The 26,726-nt window shown below is 40.4% G+C and overlaps 2 protein-coding genes across 4 annotated transcripts; both read left to right on the forward strand.

Moving 5' to 3' along the window:
• The first annotated feature begins 155 nt into the window (after positions 1 to 155).
• On the forward strand, positions 156 to 17,269 carry LOC116920031 (sex determination protein fruitless). Its single transcript, XM_045172412.1, is given in 6 exon segments — positions 156 to 289; positions 7,608 to 9,183; positions 9,186 to 9,440; positions 10,236 to 10,328; positions 10,427 to 10,478; positions 10,966 to 17,269. Coding segments are annotated over 6 exon segments (2,997 nt in total). The 5' UTR covers positions 156 to 164; the 3' UTR covers positions 11,862 to 17,269.
• A 61-nt stretch (positions 17,270 to 17,330) lies between these two features.
• LOC116920032 (protein tramtrack, beta isoform) lies at positions 17,331 to 25,043 on the forward strand. 3 transcript variants are annotated; one of them, XM_045172414.1, is made up of 8 exons: positions 17,331 to 17,480; positions 21,658 to 21,869; positions 22,152 to 22,287; positions 22,361 to 23,671; positions 23,777 to 23,863; positions 23,933 to 23,984; positions 24,065 to 24,267; positions 24,350 to 25,043. In XM_045172414.1, the coding sequence occupies exons 4-8, from the start codon at positions 23,087 to 23,089 to the stop codon at positions 24,884 to 24,886; spliced, it is 1,464 nt and encodes a 487-aa protein (XP_045028349.1). In that variant the 5' UTR covers positions 17,331 to 17,480; positions 21,658 to 21,869; positions 22,152 to 22,287; positions 22,361 to 23,086; the 3' UTR covers positions 24,887 to 25,043. The 3 variants fall into 3 exon arrangements, with proteins under 3 accessions (XP_045028349.1, XP_045028350.1, XP_045028351.1); XM_045172415.1 differs by lacking the exon at positions 17,331 to 17,480 and adding an exon at positions 17,505 to 17,633; XM_045172416.1 differs by lacking the exon at positions 17,331 to 17,480 and adding an exon at positions 21,264 to 21,544.
• The last annotated feature ends 1,683 nt before the right edge of the window (positions 25,044 to 26,726 follow it).

Here is a 26,726-nt window from a genome sequence, read left to right on the forward strand (position 1 = left end):
CAATCTATCCTTGGTGCATCGTGAGTGTCTCTCGTGTTTCTGGCCGCCGCCATTATTGAAGAAAACTGAAATTTCGTCCATCCCTCTTTTCGGCTCTAGAAATTAAGATTTTTTGAAATTGAAAAAAATATATTCGGTCTCTCCCGAACGACGATGACATCCGCATGTCTGCTGCCACTCGACTAACGCTGATGTACGACAGCAGACAACACTGCGCGCCACCTTACACCGACAACGTGCACGACGCTGCATCTGCTGCCCGGCTGTTGAATCGCCAATCCGACAAAAGGTAAATAATAAAGAAAATAAGCGCAGTGAAAACGTTTTCTTCTGACATTTTCCTCCTTGTTTCTCTTTTATTTTACTATTCGTTCATCTAAAATAACGTGCACGAGAAAGTTGTTTCAAATGGGAAAAACTGCGCACGACTTGACCGTGACATTTAGGGCAGAGTTCGTTAAGCTTTCGATTCGCAGAATTCCTACACACAAAGTTGAAACCTGATTCCCGTCTGAAACATGTTCGTTTTCCTCCCCTTCTTCCTTTTCTTTTAATTGGATCAAAAAATATGTAAAAAAATCATATTTGCCGCTCTATCTATAAAGCATTTTTCTTTTTCTTGAAAGAGGGGGGGTTGGGTGTAACGTCGCCAAGGCAACCAACCGTAGGGGCTAGGGTGTTTTATTTTTATTTTTTCCTCGTTTTTTTTTATTTTTATCATTTTTATATAATAATTCCACCTGGGGAGAACGAGCAAAGTTCCCCTTGGTTTTCGGGGCACCGCACTCACCTTTCATTATTCATCCGAAAATCCGACTTCTTCCCCTCCACCCCCTCTATCCACTCTATCGTGATATTCTCACTTTCTAGCTGCAAGCCTCCTTATCCCCCCCATTCGAAAAAATTCCGTCGTTCGTCGTCGACTTGCGCAAATGTAGGCCGTTGGGCCTACCAAGGGTGAAGTGGGCGGAGTCTAGTCGATCATCCACCTACCGAATGGTGTTTTTTTTTTTTCTTACCCTCTTTCATCCTTGACCAGGAAGGAGGAGGTAGGCCTCGCCACGTGGAGAACCCCCCAAGGTAACGTAACACACGCACGAGGGGATTAGCAAAGTTCCTTTTATTTTTTTTCCACCCTCTTTTCTTCTTCTTCGCCCTCAGGGCGCCAAGACACCAGTTTTTTTTGGGACCCCATCCCACCCTCCCTACAAAAAAAAAAAAGATCCATGTCATTGCCGATTGATTTCTTTTCTTTTTTTGGTCAGTTTTTTATTTTTTATAACCTGTTTTTGAAGAGGGGGGGGTGAATCAGGTCGTTCATCTGCGGTCAGCCATATATTTTTTTTGTTGTATTTAAATAAGTTTAACAAACTTGTCGTTTTTTTTTTTTACCCAGGTGGTGGGTAGGGTAAGATTTTCCTTATTTGGCGCTTTCCGAATGGGGAGGGTTCGAAAAAAAAAATGGCTGCCAAGATTATGCAGAGAATAATTTTTTTTTGTTTTTTTCATATGTCTGCATGCTGTCATGGCGAATTCGAAAAGCGACCAATTAAAAAGACGTTTCATGGTTGGATTATTTGAATAGTTGAGAAACGAGGAGGAGGAGGGGGGATAAAAATGCCTATGACAAAAGGAGAGACAGCACAGGTGATTGGTGCAAAAAAAATAGATAAATATGGCGTAGTAGTAGTTTTTATGTTACGCCAACCCCTCTAGTGGCGAACGTTTTTTTTTTCTTTGCCGTAGTTCAGTTCGTTGGCCCCGCCACCGCCCCGTTTCATATTTGATTGCTGAATTTTTATCTTTCGTGTTTTATCGACAAACAACAGTCACTACCGTCATTTTGATTCATGAGCTCTGCAAAATAGTCTATCGAGTGCAAAGTTCATTTTTCATAATCTTTGTGGATGAAATTGTTGACGAAAGAAAGAAGAAAAAAAAAACGGGAAAAACAAGAATTTTAGACCGGGGTTTTGGTATGGCAAATCCTGCAAATTGCGTTGCGTGTTTTACTTGGAGCTTTTATAGGGGGGGAAGACGGTGGGCGTCACGAGTGGGTGGTTTGTGGAAGACATTCACGTGGCCTTTCTATAGAAGAAGGTAGGGTAGCTTATAATAGAGGAAATGGCGCGTTGCACTGCTGCGGAACTCGTTGAACCGTCCAGAAAAAAAGCAACCGCCATTTGTTCTTTTTGTTCTTCATCGGTCGCCATCTTTTGTTTTTCCCTCTTTCATTCCATTTGGTTGATTATGTAACTTGTAGGTTTGTTGTTGTGAAAGTCTCGATTCGCTAATCAAGCAGCTGTTTCCACTAATAAAGATTCTCTTTTTTCTTTTTCGTTAAACAAATTGTAACGACCAAGAATCGAATGGCAACCATTTTCATTTAACAAGCTCCGCCCTTCAGTCCAGACGACCAGGTTCGTTGGGGTTGTTGACCACACACACAACGGGGTCCCTAAAAAAACGCCAAAAAAGTTTCGAAAAAACTAAAGTTTTTATTATATTTTTCAACTTGGATAAAGTAAAAAAAAAAAAAATCGTCAACCAATTCTAATGTTTTTATCGTTTTACATTTGCTACCGAGGTATCGATCGGAGCTTAACCAACAATATTTGTGGTTGATCTACACCTCTTCCCGAGAGATTTTTCTCATGGTCAGGTTTATTTCCCCATACCTTTTAGGTGTGTGTGTGTTGTATACTAGAGGGATGGGGATACAAATATATTTTTTGCACGCAACATGGTGCATTTTTTTCCCCCTTTGCTACTTTAGTACCATGACGGCCTTCTCTTTCTTTACGATCGACCGCGGATGGCGCCATTAAAAAAAAAAAAAAAAAATGGGAAGAATCAAGACCTTCCAATTTTTTTTGGTTGGTTAGCTTCAAAATTTTTGCGTGATCATCACGGCGATACACACGGGAAAAACAACGTGGTTTGTTTTGTTTTTCGCCAGATGTGTCGCTTGTGTTTATTTATTTTTTTTTAAGCCTCGGGAGCCATTGTGCCTGTAAAAGAATTTTTCTCACGTATATTTAAGGTGTGGAAATGTTAGAAGGAGGCGGGGTGGACGATTTTTTGTAGGGGGTACTTTTCTCCCGCCGCTAGGGGGCATTGACGTACCTTTTTCTTAACTAGTAGTAGAAAAAAAATTTTTTGTTTTGCACACGCACGTGAATCAGCGCCATCAGGCGGGCGCCAAAGTCGTCGAACGACAAAATTCTTTTTCTCTCTTTTTTTTTTCTCCCGCTTTTACCCTCCTCTCTCATTCTCCCTGTTTTCGGAATAGCACGTAGGGGGCGCTGCTATGACTTAATATTTTAGCCCCCATAGGCCCAAAGTTTCTCGACTCCTCTCTGGGGGAGGAGTATAGGGCTTGTGTGTGTGTGTGTATGTGTGTAGGGGCGAAAAAGTACGGGGGGAGGAGAGAGACTCGTGTTGGTGCCTATCGACAGTGCGTTTTCATACACGTTGGGGCGCAGTGCGTGCTAAAATTCTTTTCCGACCGAGGGACTTTTCGACTCGGGTCGATGTGAAATCGAAATTCAAGTTGCCCTTCCCCCCCTTTCCCCCGTGTGTGTGTTTGTCTCGTGTTTGTGTATGTTTTGTGTGTCTAGTGTGATGTGTATGACACACTAATTTTTTTCACGATAAAAAGGTGAGTGGATTTTATGTTAAATATAATGTTAATTGTAAATAACAAACCCCCCAAAGTAAATTGTCAATCATTTCGTAACCATCAATTGGCGTGGCGGTGGCGCTGACAGCCGCCTTTCGCAACGGGAAAACATTATTGACTTAGATCATCGATTTTATAAGGCCCGTAGAGAAAAAGTTGGCAAATGCGTAAGTCGCGAAAGGGAAAAGAAAAGAGAAAAATGTAGAGTAAGGCCGTCGCAGTGTATTTGCCCTCCCGTACGGCCGCGCGCGTGTGTGTCGGCACGGGGAGAACGTGTATTGCGTTCGTGCTGCCATCTTGCTAGTGCCATTTTTAGGAACAAGTATGGGGTAAACGCTTATCATCTATATTGTAAAGGACACTGTGTCAGACCTTTTTTTTCATAGACAAGCACTCGCCAATATTTAAGCAGTGGTAAAGGTCGCGGTTTTGTTGACTTGTAAAAATCGGCCATCTTTTTTTCTTTCCCCTGATCCTTTTTTTTTTTTTTCGTACACCGAAAACCAGGAAAGGTTAGGGTACAAAAATGTAGGGGTGGGGGGACGCCATTGGGCACATTGATCGCAGCGGTGGCGCTAGCATCGCCGTGCAAAGTGTTGTGTGTGTGTGGGGGTGGCGCAATAGGCCTGCTGCGGGTAGTATATAGGAGGGTGGGGAGGGTGGAACAAAAAAAAAAACCACCACCACCACCCTGCCTGGCTGCCAACAAGAAAAACTGGAAAAAGGACGGACCAATGAGAAACGTCCGGTCCCGAAACTAGGCCTATACACGTGTCTTTTTTATGAAGGGCTTTTTCGCCAAAGGCAGCAGCGTGCAGTCAAAGTGTGTGAGCGGCCACCGAACCCACCCCTCCTACCCTAACCTTCTCATCTCCTCACGTCGTCGGTCGGTCGGTCGGTCGTCCGTCCGTCTCTCTCTTTCTCCCATCTTCGGTTTTTCTTTTTTTTCCTTTTTTATTATCATTTCCTTCTTATTTTTCCACCCTCACATAGGGGTAGTGTGTGTAGGCCATGCGGGTTACGCTTTTACGTAAGAGGGTGGGGTGTGTGTGTGTGGGGGGGTTCATCATGAAGGCTATCTCTTTTTTTTTTTTTTTTTCGGTTTTCTCTCATTCTCTCTGGATTCCGAGTTTTTCGGCTGAGAGAGGGGCATTGCGAATGAACCCGCTAAAGGGAGAAGAGCTGATGAAAAGTCCAAAAAAGAGGATTAGGAAAGAATAAAAAAAAAAATAAGGCCTAGAAATACGCAATACTCTGAGATTGGGGGGGAGAGAAACCCTGGAGGCTAAGGGGGGAGTGAGGCACTAGCGTGAGGATCTGCCTGGGCTATATATTCACATTGTCGAAAATGGGGGTTGGGGGGGTGGATACAGGGAGAAAAAAAATAAGAAAAAGATAAATACGCAACAAAAAAAAAAATTCTTTTGGAGCTATTTTTTTTTTCTCAAGGTGAGATTTCACCCCCCTTCGTTTTTTTTCTTTCAACCCCCATTTTTTTTTTTGTTACGACAGACGGTTTCCCTCGATAAAATTTTTTTTTCCTACCCTCTTGCGATTATGATGACCTTTCTCTCCCTACACACAAATCTTTCCCGAGTTTTATGGCTGGAAATGATGTAGAAACTCGTAAATAAACGAGTGAACTTCCGCCATTTTTTCTCGTTTTTTTTTTTCATTTTTTGAAAAAGTGAACTTTGTTCTCATCACTGTCACAATCAAAGTTCATTTAACCGATTTTGTTAGATTGTCATTTTTTTTTCAGCATCTCGACGAGAATCGTTTTTCCTAAACTGAGAAAAGGAAAAAAAACAAAATTATAAGGAGATTTCTCTTCTCTTTTTCCCTCACAAAACGCTAAATTCAACACATCGGAATGTGTTTCCTTCAACTTACTGTGCTGAGCCTCTCTTTCTCTCTCTCCCCATCTAATCTCCCGGGTGTGTGTGTGTGTGTGTGTGTGTGTAAAAGCTTCGGGTTTTCAAAAAAAGTTGCGACACACATTGGGGGAAGGGAAGAAGAAGAAGAAAAAAAAAAGCTTCGTCTCGGTTTTCTCCATCTCCAGACAACACTCAATAGGCCCGGCCTTTCTGTTTTTATCATTTTCAAACGAGTCGAATAACTTAAGGATTTTTTTTTTTATTTTTCAATTTTATTTTATTTATTTATTTTATTTTATTTTTTTCATTTTCAAAACTTGTTTTTCGTCTTGGTTTTTTTCTTTTTTCTTCGCGTGGTGGTGAACTTTTATCGTCTAGCAGCACAGCTCACCCCTCCATTTCCATTTATTGAAAATTGGGATATTTATCTCCTCTATTTGATGTTGTGTGTGTGTGTGTGTCAATCGGAAAATACTTTAGTAAAACAAAACAAAACAACACAAAAAAATCGAAAATGGCGTTGCCCCGTCCCGGGGTTTCAATGTCCGGTCTGTGTTATCTCTCGAGTTGACTTTGTAAAGATTATTTCGTACTAGGTTATTTTTTTTTTTTTTTTAAATTTTTTTGCCCGTTTAAAGATAACGAGTACTTAAACAAAACGAAGGAACTCGAGTATTGTAACTGAGGCTTAGAAAACATAGAAAGAGAAATCGGTTGGCAAACTTTTTTGTTTGATGCTCCCCTCAATTTTTTTAACGTAGGGCCATCTATCGGCTAAAATTTGAAACTCGGGGGGGTAAAAATGAAAAATGAAAAATGATTACGGTTTTCACCTGAGAAACGTAAAAAAAAAACGTAGCATGGAGAGATTTGATGACATAAAACACTTGCATTTTCTATAATTGTTGTCATTTGTCGTAAACAGGTTTCCCACATGAATTTTGGTTTTTTGGTACCGTGCAGTAGTTATTATTATTATTATTATTTATTACTTTTTTTTTGTGGTGGGCTTAAACCAGCGTGCACACCATGTTTGCGTAACTGGTTACGTGTGACTGTCGTGTTGTTTTTTGTGTGTCTTGTATGCAAATTTTTTCGAATAACTTCCTGATAAAACGTTTGAATCCTCTCGGAAAAAGTGGGCGGGCAAACACAAAGAAAAAAAATAAACGGGAGAATTAGTTACTATGTGTGACTACCAACAATTAAAATGTATTTATTATTATATTATTTTATACATGTATTTATTTTTTTTTATTTTTAACTGTTTCTGGAATCTAAATCGATGTGGCAATGTAGGATTTCGGGCGAAAAACAAAATGATTTCTGTGTAGAGCTTTATAGAAAGATTGCCTGGCTGCAGGTTTCTTTTTGTTTCGAAAGGAACACAAAATGAGATTGCGGTTTGTTTTTTTGTTTATTTAAGGCGATAACGCGTCGTGAAAACAGGAAACGCGATGAAATGTTTCGGCAATGTTGCGAAATTCTTTCGCCATATTCTGCCTCTTTCCCCCCTCCTTTGTTTCTTGCAGACTGTGTCTGACACATCCTGCCCGCCATTTTTGATTATGAATTTTTTTGTTTTTGTTGTTGTTGGTTGTCCCTGACTATTTTTTCCCCCCTCCCCATCGCCCCATGAGGAAAACTGTTGGCTTTTCCCGGAATTCACGAAAATACCGTGCGATGGCAGCGCGCCCCGACGTCGTAACACAACAATTCGATTAGCAATCAGGAATGACGCGTTTTTTTTATTTTTTTATTTACTCTACAAAGGAAAAGAGCGGGGCGAAACGGGTATTTGTAGACTTGTTTTCACATTATTCACGACACTTGATTGTCTTCCTCGCAATCGGTCGGATATTCAAACGAATTTATTTATTTTTTTAGTTTATTATTAACACACCTAGAGCCACATGCGCTTTCACCTTTTAAAGTAATGGAAAAAAAAAGAAAAGAAAACAGATTAAATCTAGAGCCACCCCCTTAAAAATTGTTGAATGCAAAAACTAAATGTTTTTTTTTTAAACAAAACAAACACAAAAATTCAGGAACGTTTTACTTGAAGGAGTGACGACGGACGACGGAGAAGAGGGGGCTGGTGGATCGACTTCTAGGCCTGAAAACGACGATTCTTGCCATCGTTTGCAACAGCCCGAAAAGAGGCAACTGTGGAGTGGCGGCCATAGCAGCAGTGGCAGCCAGCGCCGCCGGATTGAGTCTGTTGGACAACAAGGAAGGCAAGCTCAAGCAGAAGAAGATACAAGCGCAGCGAGGGGAATTGCGGGTGGCGGGCAGGCCGCCGCTAAGGTGAATCCACCATCACCATCGGCCATTTCACCTGCCGCCAACATGTCCACGAAGAGTATGGGCGGCGGCGGTGGTGGCGGCGTTGGTGGCCGGACCAGCAACAACAACAACAACAACAACAATAATCCGGCCGGCTCGTCTGCGCTGGCCGACGACAGCCAGCAGTACTGTCTGCGCTGGAACAATCACCGCTCCAACTTGCTGACGGTGTTCGAACAGCTTTTGCAGACGGAAGCGTTTACGGACGTGACGCTGGCCGTTGGCGGCACTTCGATCAAGTGCCACAAGATGGTGCTGGCTGCCTGCTCTTCCTACTTCCAGTCGCTGTTCTTGGAGAACGCGTGCCCGCATCCGATCGTCGTCTTCAAGGACATCCAGTACGCCGAGATTCGCGCCATCCTCGAGTACATGTACCGCGGAGAGGTGAACGTCGCCCAGGAGCAGCTTCCGTCGCTCCTCAAAGTGGCCGAAGCCTTGCGAGTCAAGGGCCTTTTTGAGGACGATTCGCTCAATGCGTCCGGCGGCGGCGGCGGTGGCGGTGGCGGCGGAGGCGTTGGCGGCGACAGGGAACCGCTCTATCAACCTCCGGCCTCTTCCGGCCTCTTGTCCAGCACGTCGGTCAACGTCACTGCCGGCGGAGGCGGCATCGTTGGGCCCGGCAGTCACGGTAGCAGTTCAGCTTCTCCTCCTCAGTCTACCTCAATCAACGCTCATCCACAAATCATCCGATCTACCTCAGGTCACGCCCTTTCAGGTCACCACTTGCCCGTCTCTTCCTCGTCGAACGCTGACCGCACCCACTCGTCGCACCGCTATGCCGAGAGGGCGACGGGTTCGGCCGATCACAATCACCACCACAATCACCACCACCACCACCATCACAATCGCAACAAGAGCCCCAGCCCGACTAGCCCGCCGGAACGTTCTGGCGGACACATTCGAGGCGATCCCGAATCTGGAGCCGGATCGTATTCGCGTCACGCGTCCTCCTCCTACCTCTACAAGTCGCCCATGCTGAGCCCGCAGGGTAGCGAGCAGGGCGGAGATCGTCGCGATGGCAGCGCCACGCGCGGAGACAGGGACAGCACGGGGAGCGCCGGCAATGCGCTGAGCATGTGGCCGCCGCTGGTGATGCCGTTGCATTTGGGCGCCTTCGAGACGGCGCTGCGTGAGCGCGAACAGGCGTTGGCTCTGTACGGAGCCATCCAGCGCGGAGGAGGATCCAACGCATCGGCAGACGATCGAGAGCCATCTAGCGGCAACGGACGCAACAGCGATCATCATTTTGACCGGCACGGCGACAACAACGGCGGCGGCGGCGGAGGGCCGCTTCGAAACGCAAACGTCTGTCCATCGCGTCCGGCGATGGCGATCAGACTCCGTCGCTACTCCGCACGGTGCTCGGCCCTCATCACGGCTCTTCCAAACATCACCATCACGCCGACATACCGGGATTGTTTCCCTTCCGTCTGAGCGCCGCCGCAGCCGCTGCTGCCGCTGCCGAAGGATCCGGCTCTGCGGATGATCGCAATCATCTCAGTAGTTACTTACCTATGGCCATGGCCTATGCTGAGGTAAAAAATAATTAAAATAAATAAATAAATAAATATATAAAGCTATAAAGCTATAAACAGGTATAAAAATAATATATCGAAAATAATCCACTGGAATTGAGTGTTCCGGTTGGAATACTCTTACTACCCCAACTCATCCCCTCCCCCCCTACCCTATAGATTCAAACTCACGGTCATTGGATCTTGTCTTGTTTTTCGTCGGGTTGCCAATGGCTTCCGAGTTCATGCACCCCTCTCCCTCTCTTTCTCTCTCACTCATCCCCCTCCCTTTTGGCTTGCACGAGCGTAGAGAGAGAGAGAGGGATGGGAAAAAAAGATTGGCTCCACGTGTCGTGAAATAGACAGAAGAGAATTGTTGGGGGCTTGGTGGTGCGCTTATCGCTACTACCACCAGCAGCACCACCACCACCACCACCCTCCTCCTCCCTAGAAAAAGAAGAACCTACCCGACCAGTTTCCTCTTCTCCCTATAGATCTGTGTCTCGTGTAGCAGCGCCCTTGTCTGTTATTATTCCGGGAATAGTGAGTGAGAGGGTGGGGGTGGGGGGATATGAGGGGTAGGCGTCAATGACATTAGAACGCAGACATGGTAGACACGCACGCTCACGATATTATTAGCCGTCGGCTACGAGGGAAATGCGTGGGTATTTTTCTGCATTTAGTCCAGTCTGGTTGATTATTTGGCGTATTCGCCATCTAGCGGTAACATTTGGAAGTCATTTTTTTTCCCGTTAAAGTTGTAATTAAAAAAACAAAAACAAGAGCAAATGAACGAATTGATTTGTTTTATTGTAGAGACAAGCTGGCCGTGATCGTGATCGCGATCGTGGAGACGACGATTGGAATCAGAACCCGGATTTGAATTCTGAAGACGACCCCAGCGAGATCGTAAGCATATATTTTTTTAAATTTAATCTACGTGTGTAATCCATTTAAATAAAGCTGATGATTATTATTTTCTATTTGTTTTCTCTCTCTTTTAAAAGAGCGGTGAATATGGACATCCTGTACCGTCGTCGCCCTTGTCTGATAAACGAGGTGAGTCTGTTCGTGTTTTCGTGTTTTCGTTGATGGTGCAATTTGGCCTATCGGATTTGCCGTGTCTGTGTGTGTGAACCTTGACTCGATCGCGACAGTTGTCTTATCTGCGATGATGCCAACATTTGCCGTCTGATTTCAAATGGCTCAAATGTGAAGGCGGACAAAGGTCGTTTTGCCGTGACGCAAACTGGAATCGAAAATCGCCAAGGCTAAAGCGTCTCTGTCGTAGGGCTCCTGTGTCTTTATCAAAAGTCGCACATCAGCCTCTCGAAAAAATAATAATCTCAAGGTCTTGCATTTTTGTATGTCTGCGCGTTTTTTTGTTTTTTTGTTTTTCCTAATCAGCACTTCCGGATTTCAAAATACTTGTGCGTCTTTTGGCCATGAACGTCTCATTTGTGAAATCGTTTTTTTTTTCCTGTTTTTGTTTTGTTTTTTTCTCATAAAAAAAAATGTTTTGTTTCGTTTATTTAACACGCAACAGTGGATGCCTCGGGCGCTAGAATCGCGGCTTACGTGCCGACGCAGAAGTTGGAATGGAAGCGTTACAAGCAGTACACGAACAGCGACATAACGGCGGCCATTGAAGCGGTCAAGAGCGGCATGAGCGCGCTGCAGGCGTCGCGCAAATTCAAGGTGCCGTCGCGCACGCTCTACGACAAGGTGAAGAAGCTGGGCATCGCGACGACGCGCCCCTACAGCCGCGTGTCGTCGTCGACGTCGGGGTCGGCCGCGGCCGCTGCCAGCGCCGCTGCCAACTCTGCGGCGGCACAGGCGGCTGCGGCCGCGGCGGCCGCCGCCATCAACGCGGCCAATCAGAACAATTTCGCCGCTTCGACTGCAGCGCTGACGTCGGCCATGGCGGCGGCGGCCCTGTCGCTGGTGAAGCGGGAGCGCGGACCCGTCATTCAGGTGGCGGGCAGCAGCCGCCACGAGGCGGCGGCCGCCATCGTGGCTGCCGCGGCTAGTTCGGCTGGCAATCAGGATCGCGAGGAGGACATGCCGGAATCGAATTGCGGTCCGGCCGATTACAGCGAGGACAGCCGCCAGGAGAGCCCGGAGAATTTGACTATCGGCTCGTCCAACTTGTCGACGTCGTCGCCCGGCTCGCACGGCTCGGCCGCGGCGCCCACGACGTCGTCTAACGGTAAGGACGCGATCAAGAAGGAGACGCCCGATTCGACTCCGACGCCTCCGCCAGCGCCGCCGTCGCCGCCGCCGCGCCAGAGCAGCAAATTTAGCGCCGGCGCGCGAGTGGGCGGAGCTTACTTTGCCGTCCGCGACGATCTCAACTCAACGACGACGACCTCGTCGTCCATCGCCGAAGTGGTGATGGATGATCGCGGCGGCAGCGCCAGTCCCAATCCCAGTACTACGTGAAAAACTTGCCGTTTTTCAACAACAACAACAACAACAAAACGATTGAAATGAGTAGCGCGAATCATTTTTTTTTTAAAACGGGTTCTCTGATAAAATCCTATTTCGCTAAGAAAGACAAACAAACGATCCAGTCCCGACAGAAGGAAAGAAAAAAAAAACTCAGGTTTCGTGTGTCTTGGTCACGCACGTATCTTATGTGTATGTCTCTGTGTGTGTGAGAGAGAGAGAGAGAGAGAACGAGAGCATTTTTTATGTGTGTGCGTGCGCTCGTGTCGGGTAGTAATTTACACACCGACACACAACGACCCTCCCCCACCCCAGTTAACCGACCCGCATTCGACGACTCTACCTCAATCGGATTTGTTTTGTTTGTTTTTATTTTTCACCCTCCCGCTTCAAACAAAAATGGCGAACACACATTTTGCGGATTGATCCTACCCCTCCCCCGCTGTTGTTACAAGTTTTTTTTTTTTTTTTTAATTTTACGAGCGGGTTTCTCACGCAAGTTTTAAAAAAAATTAAAACAAGAAATTTTTTCCCGTTTCATTTTGGATGGCACCGGTGATTCATCCTCCCCCTCTACTCCTAACCCCCCCGGCCGTTTGATTCAAGTCCCAACCCGTTGATTTTATTACTATACTACTATTATATCATTGATCGGTAGAAAGACACCAGTGACTATTTACCAGAAAACCAATGGAAATAAGGAAAACAAAAAACCAGTTAAACATTTTTCTTCTTCTCACGTTTTGGAACCCAAACCCGGTTTTTGAATTTTTGGGGGAAATAACAAAATTTTACATTTTTTTCCCCCCCTTCTCCGGTTGTCCTTTAATTGCTTACATTTTCGGACGCTATTATTAGAATTGATTTCTTTTTTATTATTATTATTTTAAAATTCTTCTTTTGATTATCCCGAACCCCCGTGAATTTGTTTAGTAAGTCTGTTTAGAATGTGTGTGTGTGCAATACGAGGGAAGACGTTTATTATTTTCTTCAAAAATTTGGAATTGAAATTCGTGCGAATTTCTGGCGAAGACAAAAGCAGGGCGTTGTCTTTTACAATGTACGAGTGTGATTGCATCGAGTTCTTTTTTTTTTTAAATCAAATATCCCGAAAAAACGATTTTTTTCGGGATTAGATGTTTGGACGTCAGGCTTGTTGAATTTTGTTTTAAATATGGAAACATTTTTTTATTTTTATTTTTGGGGTTTGTTGTATTTTGCCTATGGGCGAAAACAAACCATTTTAATTGGATTCGAAAATGTGATGGCGATGGTGACATTTTTCAAGTGGAAGAACAATGAAGCCATTCTTTGTCAACACTATCTTTACACACAAGGTAATCGGAATAATTCCGATTTTTTTTTTTGCATGAAAATTTCTTTAAAATTTTTTTTAAAAGGCCCCCGGAAAAAAGGAAGTTTTTTCTAAAATTTAGTTTAGATTTTTTTCAATGAGCGAATTCAAAATGTAAAAGAAAAGAAAAAAAAAACATTTTGAAAAAGAAGAATTCATTTGGGTCATTTTTATATTGTTATTATTAATTAACTCTGAATTCCACACACACACACACACACAAAACAATCGTCGCCTTAATGTGGTTTTATTTCTTTCTCCTCCTACTACTCTCTTTTTAATGTTCGGAATCTGTTGGTTTTCCTTTTATTTTATTTTTTTAATTCTCTTCATTTCTTCCGTGTGCGTGTCTTGTATGCGTGTTATTGTCCAGCGTGTTAATTTTTTTCATTTTTCTATTCAAATTTAATTCTTCCTTTTTTTTTTTCTTTTTTAAGAAAAAAAAAAGCAAAACTTTCTCGCGTCGATGTGTTTCGGGGTTTCTAAAGTTTGTCACTTTTTTCTCCTTTTTTTCTTTTTTCAAAGACTATATATTATATATAAAACCGTCAATCAAATCATCGTGGGTGATGATTCATTTTTTTGAATTGAAAGTAACAATTTCCAAAGTATTTGTTTTGGGTATCGGAAAATATTGAAATTTTTTTTTCTTTTCTTTTCTTTTCTTTTCAAATACCGCCAATGACGTACACTACAAACACAACACCGAATTTCCGGCCAATCTCTTGGAATATGTTTTAATCGAGTTAATCTTTGCTCGTTTGAAAATTTTTTTTTCTTCCCTCCATTTTATTTTGATTTTTTTAACGTGGTGCCTTGTTACACAAGTCATTGACAGCAACCAGTTACCTCTCTCATTGACTGTCAATTTCATCCTCCCAATTTATTTTTTTTTTTTGTTTAATATGAGAAAGAAACATCTTTTCAAATTTTTCGGCATTAAATTATCATTATTTTTTAAATTTCAAAATGATTAAATTTAAAAAGCTCAGGTGGCATTTTTTTTCCTCAACCTCCGGCCACAGTCAAAATCACACAAACATTTTGGGTCCATTAAAAAAAAAAACAACAACATAACAAATAACATTTGAAAAGAAACAAATGTCATCTTTCTCTTAATGTAATTAAAAAACATCTTGTCTTGCTTGATTGTTGGTTTTTTTTTTGAATTTTTTAAATAATAATAATTATGACTAGATAATGTCTTCATAATAATCTTAGGGATTGCGCGCTGGTGCGTATATGTTTGTTGTAATTGCAATGCGGGTGATTGCTCTGCTGTTGCTGCTCTAATTTGACGCTCTGGGACATTCAAATCGAGACAATGAAAGGACGATTTTTTTTTTCTTTTCTTTTTATTATTATTATTATTATTATTATCGAAGAAGAAAAGAGGCAATGTTAACGACTATGAAAGCACCTCTTTGCTCATGTCTACCTCAGGAAAATGTTTATATTTTTCCAACTATTGCTCCTCTCTTTTTTCATTGTGCGCGCCTCTCATTTTCTCGAAAGTTGAGTTATTTTTCGCAAGTTTGTTTCAAATCTCGCGCCAAATCAAGACATCGACATCTTTCTACAACCCAATTGTTTTTTCTCCGTTTAAGAGTCCCGCCGTTTTGAATGACTAGTCCACGCCACCTATGGGTACTTTGGCGAACTGCTCATTCAATTTCATTTTTTCTTTTAGCCACAAAGACCCTCATCCTATAAACAAACCAGTAAATCAGTTGAAATATTTCCCTATAATAACGTTTATTTTTTCACACACATTCACAAACAAAAAAAGTTGTATAAAAATCAACAACAAAATAAAAGCGCTAGACTCAGGGTAAACTTAAAAAAACAAAAACAAACTTCAACTGTCCGTCGAAACTTGATATACCTCCCATCAGTTCTTGAAGTCGGGTATATAAGCAATCAATGAAATTCTTTATTTTTTAAATTTTGACGTCATTTTTTTTTTGAATCTTTTGAAAATGCAGATTTTTAATTACACATATTATAAGAAAGAAAGAAAAAACGTTGCAATGAAGATGGTCCAAAACATGACGATGTAGCACACAGTTCCTAAAAGTAGCAGATTTGTTTCTTCTTTGCCTTTCCCCTCCCCTTTCAACCTTAAACCTAACCGTTAAACCAGGAAGCAAAACACAAAACCGCAATCAACCATTCATAATAGAACTCCGCCATACAAGTAAACAAAATCTATTTGATACAATATCTCCATCCGTTTTATTATCCGCTTATCTCCGAATCAATCTACAAGTATCTATAATAATAATAATAATAATAATAATAATAATGAAACATTTTATATTTTTGAAGAAGACATACATCTTTATATTTGACATATATTCGTAAGAACTATCTCAGGTGCAAAACTCAATCCAACCTTGAACCTTATCATTATTATTTTTGTTTTTTTTTTTTTAAATCAGTTTTTGAATGACCCCCTCATTAATTTTTTTTTCACGCAGGCGTCAACATCCCTCCCTCTATTTAAATGGGAAACCCCATCCCCATGGATTTTATTTTATTATTATTATTATTAATTTTTTAAAGCGCATCAAACATCCCACACAACCCATTTCATGTTGCAAAATAGCAGGCAGACCAGCAAACGACCCCGCCCTTAATGAGAAAGAGACGACAAAGAGAAATTTAATTCGCGAATTGAATTGAAACTTAATTTAAAAAAAAAATGAGAGTGAAAGAAAGAGTGAAAAAAAAAATTTAGCCCCCAAAATTCGTACAGATCAACACATTTGGTCGTTTCAGACTTGTTTATACGTAAAGCAGACCAATGATTGCTGAATAATTTTGTAATGACAGAAATCAAGAGAAAACAAAACAAAATACCCGAAATACGCGACCCGTTGAAAATAATTCCTTCTCTCTTTTCTCCCCCTCCCCTCTTTTCCCTTCGCATCTAATTAAACCGTTTTTGTTTTTTTATTTTTTTTGTTCTTGTTGTGTATGTGGCGAGTACGTCAAAATTGATACCTCCGAGTGTTTTCGAGTTTGTTTGAAGACAACACGAATTTTTTTGTTTTTTGTTTTTTTTTTTATTATTCCCGATGAATTTTGAATTTTTTTTTTTATAATTTAAGAATATGATGATTGTGCTACACTATTATTCACACATGTTTCGTGTTCTTTCTCCTCCCCCTCACTCCTTAATTGGATACTTGTTTGTTTCAAAATTGTTTTGAATTTTTGATTGGCTTGACGAAAGAAGAAGAAGAAAAAGAAAAAAAAGGGAGAAATTTTTTTTTTTCTTTTTGTTTGTTTGTTTTCACACAAATTTTCCGACCCGGTTTCAATTTAATTTCTTCTTATTCGGATTGCATAACTAGAAAAAAAAAATCTAAAAAAAAAAAAAAAAATTATAATAATATGCATTGGCGTTTAAAAATCCCTCCCCGGTAAACATGTCTCGGTTCGAAATTTTCACATTTTTTTTTGTTTGTTTGTTTGCCCCTCAAAAAACATTTTTTTTTTTTGTTTGTTTACCACTTTTCATATTTTTTTTTTTTTATTCCTCTCTTTTTATTCAAATTGTTCCCCCAATCCCGCCCCCCACCCCTCAGCCCAACAAATTTCCGGTAGTTGAAAAACACACAGACTTTTAAAAGAAAAAAAAAAAGAAAAGAAAAAAACATGTCGCTCTTCAATCGTCTCTCTTTTGCGTCTGCACCTCATCAAATTCTCGTTGGATTTTTCTATTCGTCTCTTTTGTTATTTCGTCCTATTTCTTTCATTTCACGATGCGAGAGTTAGAGATAACTTTCTGTTTTGTCTTTGCCGAGAAATTGTGAAACGATGTCAAAAGAAAATGGAAATGATTCATTTTTTTTTGTTTAAATATCGAATCAATTTCTCGAAATCTGGCAAAAACGAAAAAAGTTTTCGATTTTTATTTCCCTCCTCCAAAACTTCTAAAAAAAAACCTTTTTTTTTGTTTTCTCTACCCTATACAATTTGTAGTTGCTTGACTGTTGACGTAAAAAAACAAAAAACAAAAATACACCCTTTTTTGATGTGATATCTTGCCTTTTTTAAATTTCTTTCTTTAATCGATTAATCAACGGCAACGTCGCATTTTGGCACGTGTGAAAAGTTTCATCGCCTGTGTGTCTGCAAGTTCATCGTGCGTCATCGGTTCGGGTTGGAACACGTAAAAAGAGCGTCGTGCGACATCTTCAACGTCTCATCACCCAGGGAGATATTTATTCAACGATCGCAAATCTAATCAGGTAAAAGTCCTGTGCGTGTCTCTTGTTACGACAGTTTCAAAATCTTTGCAAAGTGCTTCAACAATGTGGACAACTTTTCACGTTGCTCATTAGCGATCACGGCGATAAGTTTCCATTTGTTGGCAACTGTAAGGGAAATGGATACGAATTTCGGTAGGTTCGTCTTACACGTGCACCAACAATTGGCAGTTTTGAATGTCGACTGCGTTTCTTCACTCGGAAACGACAAATCAATGTGTAGAGCAAATGGCTCGCGCCCTCCATTTTTTTTTTTTCTGTGTGTGTGTGTGTTGAAAAGTAAAAGTGGAGACATCAGTTCACTAGTTGCGTTTGAAATAGTCTGGAAAAAAAAAAAAAGGAGCCATCCTCTTTGAAATTTATATATTGCATTTTAACTGCCCGGTAGAGAGTGAGAGAGAGAAAAAAAAGGCCATTAGTTTCGCCCACAAGTTTCCTCCCATTTCATGGCATTCCGGAATGGTTTTACAACTGGTCATTGCGCGCGGCCATTTTCCAATTGCCTATGGGTTCTCCCTCCTCCTCTAGCAAAGTCATATAACACGCAATAGAGACCCCATGTGCCTTCAGCGGTGTGACGTCAACATTGGAGTGACAGAATTGTTTTCTTTCTTTTTCGTTTGCGTACGGTCGATTGACGTTTGATATGCAACATATCGACATTTTTCGTACAATGAACTTTGCGTGGAATCGTTCAATCTTCAAAGTTCATTGAATGCTTTTTCTTTTTCTTTTCGAATTTCGTGTTGCAATTGTTGCAAGTTCTTTCTTCTAGGGAAAAATAAACAAAACAAAAAATTCGTTTTTCGCCACCAGGGCTGCTCTGGTTGAGAGGACAGTTACGGTGAAGGTTAGACCTTTTTTTTTCTTTACGGTCAATTACGGATTGTGTCTGCTAAGAGAGAGAGAGAGGGGGGCTCTGTGTTATCTTATTTTATTGCAACCCTCTTGCCCTGCTGAACTTGCAACCCATGTTTTTCACGGTTTTTTTTTTCTACTCTCACTGTTGTTGTTTTTTTTTTTGGGTATGTTTCGTAACTGTTGGGAAAAAAAAATGGCATTAGATGTGGAGGGTTAAAGGCGTACAATAAAACTAACGCGGGTCTTATACGATGGAATGCGTGTTACACATACACCACCATTTGTTTAGTCTGTGCAGCAATAACTTGACCAAAAAAAAAAAAGTGACCCCCTTCATAAATTTTTTTTTTCTCACAACTCTTTTTTTTTTTTTTTCACATGGAACATCCTGTTGAGAAAAAAAAAGGGTAGGGTTAAGATTTTTTTTTTTGCATCATGATAATCAGTACCTCGAGTTATTTCGAATAACCAAAAGGGTTAACCACTCCCCATTTGAGAGCAAAAAAAAAAAAAAACGCAAAAAAAAAATGTTTGGTTTTTTTTTTTTTTACAAGATCCATTTTCACCGTGTAACCAGGTAATGTAACACAGTAGTTCGTTAGTCCGTAACAATTTTTTTTTTCAACAGCAGTTCTTTATGCCGTGACAGTTTTTTTTGTTTCTCTTTGAAATAAAAAAAAGGGACAGACATTTTTTTTTTTTGCATTCGTGATGTGTTGGTTAACGTCATTACACAGTTTGCCCCGACCCAGTACAGCCCGAAAATGATGAAACAGGGTCGTTCAACTGAATAGAGAACGCCAATCATTTGATTTGGCTTCATTTGCATACAGATGTGAAGAAGATGCAACAAAAAATTGTGAAAATGACGTTAAACATTTAACACACACAGCTATTCGATTGTGAAACTTGCAGCACAAAAAAATCATGTAGTGTCGCCGGTGAAATGTTACAAAAGACATTTCGCTCGCGTTAAAGCGTTACGACGTTTAAAAGTGACCAAAAAATGGTGTTTTATGTCTATGTTTTTTTTTTCTTTTTGTGTCAAACATTTTAGCAGCCGACATGTACCCATTTTTTATATTTTATTTAGCTTCTGCTGCACTATTGTCATTTTCCTTTTTCTTGTTCAAATTGCCCGGCTGCCTCGTTTTATTTTTTTTCTATCTTTCAAGTATACGCGGGCGTGCGCCACAACTGCCTCTTCTGCGGACCCAATAATCGTTAAGTCGTCTCCAATACGCGTGTAGGGGGGGACATTTGAAGACGTTTCGAGAGCAAATGGTCTGAAAATTGAATAACATACAGGCCGTTAAAAAAAAAACCCAAATAGACTGGCAGAAAATGGATAGAAAGAGAAAGGTTTTTTTTTTTCGAATATGATTGCGACTAGCGTAGCTGTAAAAAAAAAAAATGGCGCGCGCGAGCGACAGGTATCGAAAAAAATAGGTGAAACAAAAAAAAACAAGGTATGGAACATCACACGGCAAAAAGGTTGTCAAGTGAAACTTGTTTTTTTTTTCGCCGCAATTGACCGTTTTTTTTTATACATTTATAATGCGTACGGATGAGTCGCCCTTAAGGAAAGTCGGCCTTGATCGAAACGACTTTGTTTTTTGGCACGACCTAATTTTATTTTATTTTTTTATTTTTAACTCGTATTGTTTGTTTTTTTTTTTACGGGGGAACACCAAGAGTACCGATAGGACGAAATAGGTCTTTTAGGTTAGCCATCAGAAAATAAAAAATTACTCATTTTGATCATTGAAGTTTGGCAATAAATTGGAAATAGGTCACAAACGACACGTGATTAAAATAGAAATAAAGAAAAATAAACTTAATTCAAAATATTTTTGTTTAAATCGTTTGGCCAAATTTGATTTTTTTAAATTTCAATTTTGAAGTATTGTTAGATAGTATATGACGTCATCGGCTTTCGGTTCATCTTTGATCCAAATGCTCCTCCCATTTTTTCTTTTTCTTTTTAAATTAAATGTGCAGTCGAGTGTCTTTTAAGTGAACCTGACATTGATCCACATCGTCAAAAGTAGCGGCGGAAATTCAAGCCAATGCTGACTTTTTTTTATTATTCAATTCAAAAACGAATTAAATTTGTGATAAAGATTGTCCTGTCATCTTCATTACTATCCAATTTCAATTCGAGCACAATACCCCCCCCCCCCAAAGAAAAAAGAAAAATCTCCAACTGATTCCCGATGACGTCACTACATTAATCACTCCATTTTTCAATCTATTTGCACGGTGGACTTTAATAGTTGCCCTAATTTAAAAAAACAGATGCGCAAAAAAAACACAGTCGATATTGTCGCCTAGGTTAGATGGGTCACTATGTCTTTTATACGACGATCGTCTGCCGCTCCACAAAAACAAAAAAAGATAAATAAAAATAAATAGGCCAAAACAGACATTATATTTAATGGTCGAAATTGTTATGAAGGCTTAACAACAGCAACACAAAAGGCCGCGCAGTGATCTTCATAAAAAAACAATCCGCGGTGTCTGCGTGGATGCATCCGAAATATTAAAAAACAAAAAACAGTCGCTTAAGATGGTGGAGGGTCTCCTCCTAAGAAAAAAGGGAAGGTGCAATAAAAAAAAAAAAAAATTTAGGGATGGCGAAAGAAACGCGCGTTATTTCGCGACTATTTGGCGGCTTCTTTTCTTCTCCCCTCCCCACCGATCTTGAGATGTTAGAAAGACGGAGAGACCGCAAAGAAGAGAGGGGGGCGCGCGCGCACGCGCAAAAACAACATATATAAATAAATGTATAAGAAACCTTGCGAAATTGGGTGGCGGAGGGACGTGCAAGAGCTTTTGCTATAACTATAATAATGTTTATGTGTGTGGCGAAATCAGATGGGCGAGAGAGGATTTTCCAAGAGCTAAAAAGAGACGCCGCTTCCATAAGGTCAGAGAAAGAGAGGACACTTGTCTCTTGCGGACGGATGGATGAGTGGGGGAGTCATTTGCATCATCAAAGTGCCTCTTCTAACTGACATTGAAATTTGCTTTGCTTTTGCATCAAAAACTGGTTGGAAGAAATAGAAGAAAAAGGAGAGCAATTTAGTACCACGTAAAAAAAAAAAGAGAAGAAAACGAGTTTCCGATGATGCAACGGGTTCCATCCGGTTTTGTTCCGCCTTTCTTTCTAGTTAAATTAACCCGTAAGTAGGTATTGCGATATGCATTCGTCTATGTAACATCATCATGATAATAATAACAAATAAATAAATTGGTAATAAAATTAAATTTTTTCTGTGTGTGTCATCCTTTGTAGATATAACAGGACGTCCATTTTGTATTCCGGCAGCCGAAAAAAAAACAAAAAAAACAACAGGAAATGGAAAGAAATAAAAATCAGCGTCATATACGCCGTCGTACACACCGCAATATAAAGTTTGGCCTACATTTTCACCTAACCGTGGCTGCGTATGGCGTCATCATTCGGCATATGTTTCCTTTCTCCTCAACTACATAGAAAAGGCCCAGGTATATATATCCCATGCCTATATAGCAAGTACAGCTAACTATATAATATATCTAACGACAGGTAGTTAGCCTATCGCAGAGTACGTCGGTGACATGTGCATCGGCTCTTTTTTTTTCTTTCTTCGCCGCTCTGTATAGAGATTAAATTACGTAGTGCCCCTCTAAAATTTTTCGTCCAAAAAAAAAAAAAGAGGGAGGACTGTTTTTCTCCCCTCCTCTGATATAGTGAATATATCAAATTTGTTTCCTCTTTTCTTATTTTTATTCTGATATTATTGTTAGAAAGTAGGCCGTGAGAAAGTCGAGCCTTTGGCGGCTGTGACCTGTGAAATGCAACAAACGGAAAAAATTGCAATAAAAAATGGACAGCAAGACGATATGAAATGTCTTTCCTTTAATCCCCTTCTTCCGTCCAAAGGTAAAAAAGAAAAAAGAAAAATCAAATTTTTTATTCATTTAATTACGAATGCAATCGTTTTTTTTTTTTGTAGATTATTTTTGTAAAACAAAATTTTGATCTATGGCGATCGATACTCCACAGATATTGCACAGCCGTGTGTGTACCGTCTTGATTTATTTCACTACGTGCGTCCCTCCTATATGGCAAGTACAAAACTAAGAATCGACTTATTTTCTTCGAGAGGGGAAGAATAAAACGAAATAAAAATAATAAAAAGGTCTACCGCGCAAAGGACGTAACCGAAGAAGAGAGCGGACAACACAGAGACGTTTTCTACTTGTATTGTAAAAAATAAATAAGATCGGAGGGTTGACATTGCACCCTCCTCCATCAGCAAAAAAGAAGAAGAAGAAAAAAAAACATACTGTGACCTGGAACCTTTTTTTTTTCAGCCCTCCTTTCCATATGGAAAGAAAAGTTTTTTTTTTTTTTTTACAACATCATCTTAAAGAACCTCCCTCTTCACCCTGTTATTGCCGAAGAAAAAAAAAGGCCGGTGTCAGCGAGGGTTTGGAGGGTGGAACCACCCGAGATGGTTTGTTACAAAAGGAGCCATCCACCCGTTGATTGGCGTTCAGTTGCACAAGTGAAGCGATCGAAGAGAGACCCTTACCACTTGGCTCTTTTTTTTTTTTTTGAATTCCGTTCAAACTTTTTCAGTTTTGGTTTTTAGTTTTTTGGGGGGGGATTTTAAGTTTTTATTTGGTTTTTGTTGTTTGTTTTTTTCGGCTGGAAATTGAAGAAGAAAAGGAACAAAATGGGAGGATCGGGAATTCCGCAACAACAGTATTGCCTGCGTTGGAATCAACATCGATCAAATTTGTTAGGCGCTTTTGATCAATTGCTACAAACGGAAGCGTTGACGGATGTGACCCTGTCGTGTGGAGGTGCTTCCATCAAGTGTCACCGCATCATCTTGGCCGCCTGTTCGGGCTATTTTCAATCGCTCTTCGTCAACGACAGCGTCTACCTGGCCTCTCCGCAACAGCATCCGATCGTCGTCTTCAAAGACATTCAATTGTCCGAATTGAAGGCCATCCTCGAGTTCATCTACCGGGGCGAGGTGAGCGTCGCCCAGGAGCAGGTCGGCGCCCTACTCAAGGCTGCGGAATCCCTTAAAGTTAAAGGACTGTATTCGGAGGATGGAGCCGGAAGTCCTGCCGGATTGTCGGGGCTCAGTTTCGAACCGATTTCTGGCCACACAGCTGATTCCGGATTCCTCCCGCAATTGCGTACGTCGACGCAAACGACTGCACCTGTCCAGCCTCCGCCTGCCCAGCATCTGCCGGCCAGTCTTCTTCAAATGCCCTTGTTCAAACGTTCACCTGCCAAGACCCCCGAGGTAAAAATTGCAATTTCAGAGTGTGTGTGCAACGTTTCAAGTTAAAATTCATTCGGGATTTGTATTGATTGATTTATTTGTTTATTTTTTGTATTATTTTTGCAGAGAACCAATAGCAGTTTAGATAAGGAACGGGATGGATCATCCAGTTCCGAAACCAATCCGCCTGAAGATGATCGTGACGAGCCCATGGTAATAAATACAATGAAAAATAACTCAAAACAATTTATTAAACATAATTTTTTTTAAATGAATTTTCAGGTGACGGATAGAATGAAATCCAGCCGCTCTCCAGTCTTTGATCACGTCAAAGGTATGCATTCATTTTTTTTTTAAATAAACAATGATCATCAGATTGTCATTTAACGCGGTTTAAAATTTTGTTTTTTTCAGATTTGGCGCCAGCGTCTTCACTATCTTCCTATCACGGCGAAAACGGCAAAAACAATGGCAACAGCAATCGACCGGAATTGAAACGCTACCGACAGTACACTCGGCACGATATTGCCGCCGCCATCGAGGCCGTCCGTAGCGGCCAGAGTGCCCTGCAGGCATCGCGGCTCTACGGCGTTCCATCCCGTACTCTCTACGATAAGGTTCGTTTTCGCTCGACATTGCGAAATTCAGCGCATTCCTCCATTTCCGTTTTTATTTTTTACCTTTCTAATTGTTACGCAGGTGAAGAAATTGGGAATCGTGACTGGACGGCCCTACCGCCAATCCATCGCCGTTGCCGTGTCGTTAGCTCAAGGCGGAAATCTTTCGTCGGTTTCGGCCGGATCTCCTGGCTCTCGCGTCAATGGCGGAGTTGGTGGCAATGCGGTCGACGATGACTCGATGGATGTACATCACCACTTGCATCATCACAGCAACGGCCATTTTAGGCGGCTACCCAACAGTCTGGAAGAATTGAGCCTTTATTTTGCCGCTTCTCCGGCTGCGGCGGCTGCAGCCGCTGCCGAACTGGCCCTCAGCCAACACGTCCACGCGGCCCAAACAGCCCGCGGCGCTGTTATCCCTCCGTCGACGACGGACGAAGATGACAATAACAGTAACGGTGCAGTGATTCATCCAGCGCCCATCGATTTGTCACAAAACTACGAGCGGATGATGCGCATAGCAGGCGGCGACGTGGATCAGACCCAGACGAGAGATGTGGTCGCGGTAGACACGTCCAATAAAACCACCGAACTGATGGTCGAAAAAAGCGCCTGAAACGCCATCTCTTGTTGGTCTCATCTTTTGATTTTTATTTTTTTATTTGATTTTATTTTTACGGAAATGACAACAATTTCTCACACTTGTATACGAAAAATAAGACGAAAACGAGATGCGTTCAAGTCAGGAAGATTTTTTTTTTTTTTTTTTTTAAGAAGACACTAGGAACAATTAAAAATCTCTCGAGTTGTGACGATGTCATTTGTTTCCAAAATTTGCTCAGGAGACGGATTCGTTTTGAAAAAATGTTTTAATTTGTTAATTATTGTACCGTTGTGTTGCTTTGATAATTATTTGGTCTCGATTGATTTGCCTATAGCAGGGTATGCATCCAATACCGATACCATGTCGACGTAACTACCTCCCACGAACTCTCATCGATTTGATGTTCCATTCGCTCAACACAAACGTATACGAACGAGTTCTTCCGCGGAATTAGTCACAATTCAAGAGTTTTGCAAATTTGTTCTGTAAAAAAATATATTTTGCCCAATTCTTCCATTCTCCCGTACACAGTCCCCCCCCCCCCTTCAATGATAATACATGTGAATAAAATAAAAACGCCATCAATTCTAGAAGAAGACGAGAGACCATGTCAGCACTGATGACATTTGATGTATTAGTTACATCGGATTTTAGAACTGGTTCTACTGGTACCATTATGACTTATTTAAAAGCCACTCCAGCAGCACAGGAATGTATCTTTAATCAACCGATCACTATGCCTAAAGGAGGATTTTGAGTTGATCCTTTTCTCAAGTATTCCGTTTAGGCCTACGTCAAAGCCATCGACAATTAAGGTATCATCACGTCCCGCTAGGAACGCCACTAGTAAGGTGGTCCAAATCTGTATTCTGCATCGCGGCCACATGAACAGTGATGAAAATGTGTTTAAAACATCGTATGGTTGTTTGCGATATTAAAAAACTGAGTTTTGTAGTGAACAGTAAAAACGTAAAATGATTCAAGCATCACATTTATGCATTATAACATTTCAAATTTTACAAGTAAAATTAGTTTCCACAGCTTTAACAGGCACTTCGAAATTGAAAGAATACGCGAATTTCTGGTACGAAATGCAATTAGAAATTTAAAATTCAGATTTACCTTTTTTAGACATACAAGCTTATTATTATTATTTTTTCGGTTATGGGCCACGTTACCCGTGGCGTTCGTAGCGGGATTTTGGGGTACCATCCTTAATCCGTAGTCTGACCAGAGTAATAGAATACTATTACTCTGGTTAGTATTCTATTACTCTGGTCTGACCGTAGTATCATCCTGTCCGTAGGCAGTAGTTTCGTAATTAGGTTTTTTTTTGTCATACACTCATAAGAGATTGATTTTCATACATGTAAGATATTCGATCGAGTAATTCAGGATTTTTCTGAACAGTATAGTTCAGTGAAAAAGTACTTGATATGTCAATTGTAAATAAGTAAAATGTAATTGATTCTCAACCTCAAGTCTCAACATTTTTTTTTTTTTTTTTTTTTTTTTTTTTTTTTTTTTTTTTATTTTTTTTTTTTTTTTTTTTTTTTTTTTTTTTTTTTTTTTTTTTTTTTTTTTTTTTTTTTTTTTTTTTTTTTTTTTTTTTTTTTTTTTTTTTTTTTTTTTTTTTTTTTTTTTTTTTTTTTTTTTTTTTTTTTTTTTTTTTTTTTTTTTTTTTTTTTTTTTTTTTTTTTTTTTTTTTTTTTTTTTTTTTTTTTTTTTTTTTTTTTTTTTTTTTTTTTTTTTTTTTTTTTTTTTTTTTTTTTTTTTTTTTTTTTTTTTTTTTTTTAATAAAATTTTTTTTTTTTTTTTTTTTTTTTTTTTTTTTTTTTTTTTTTTTTTTTTT

Source organism: Daphnia magna, linkage group LG4, assembly GCF_020631705.1.
Source record: "Daphnia magna isolate NIES linkage group LG4, ASM2063170v1.1, whole genome shotgun sequence".
Classification (NCBI taxonomy): Eukaryota; Metazoa; Arthropoda; class Branchiopoda; order Diplostraca; family Daphniidae; genus Daphnia; species Daphnia magna.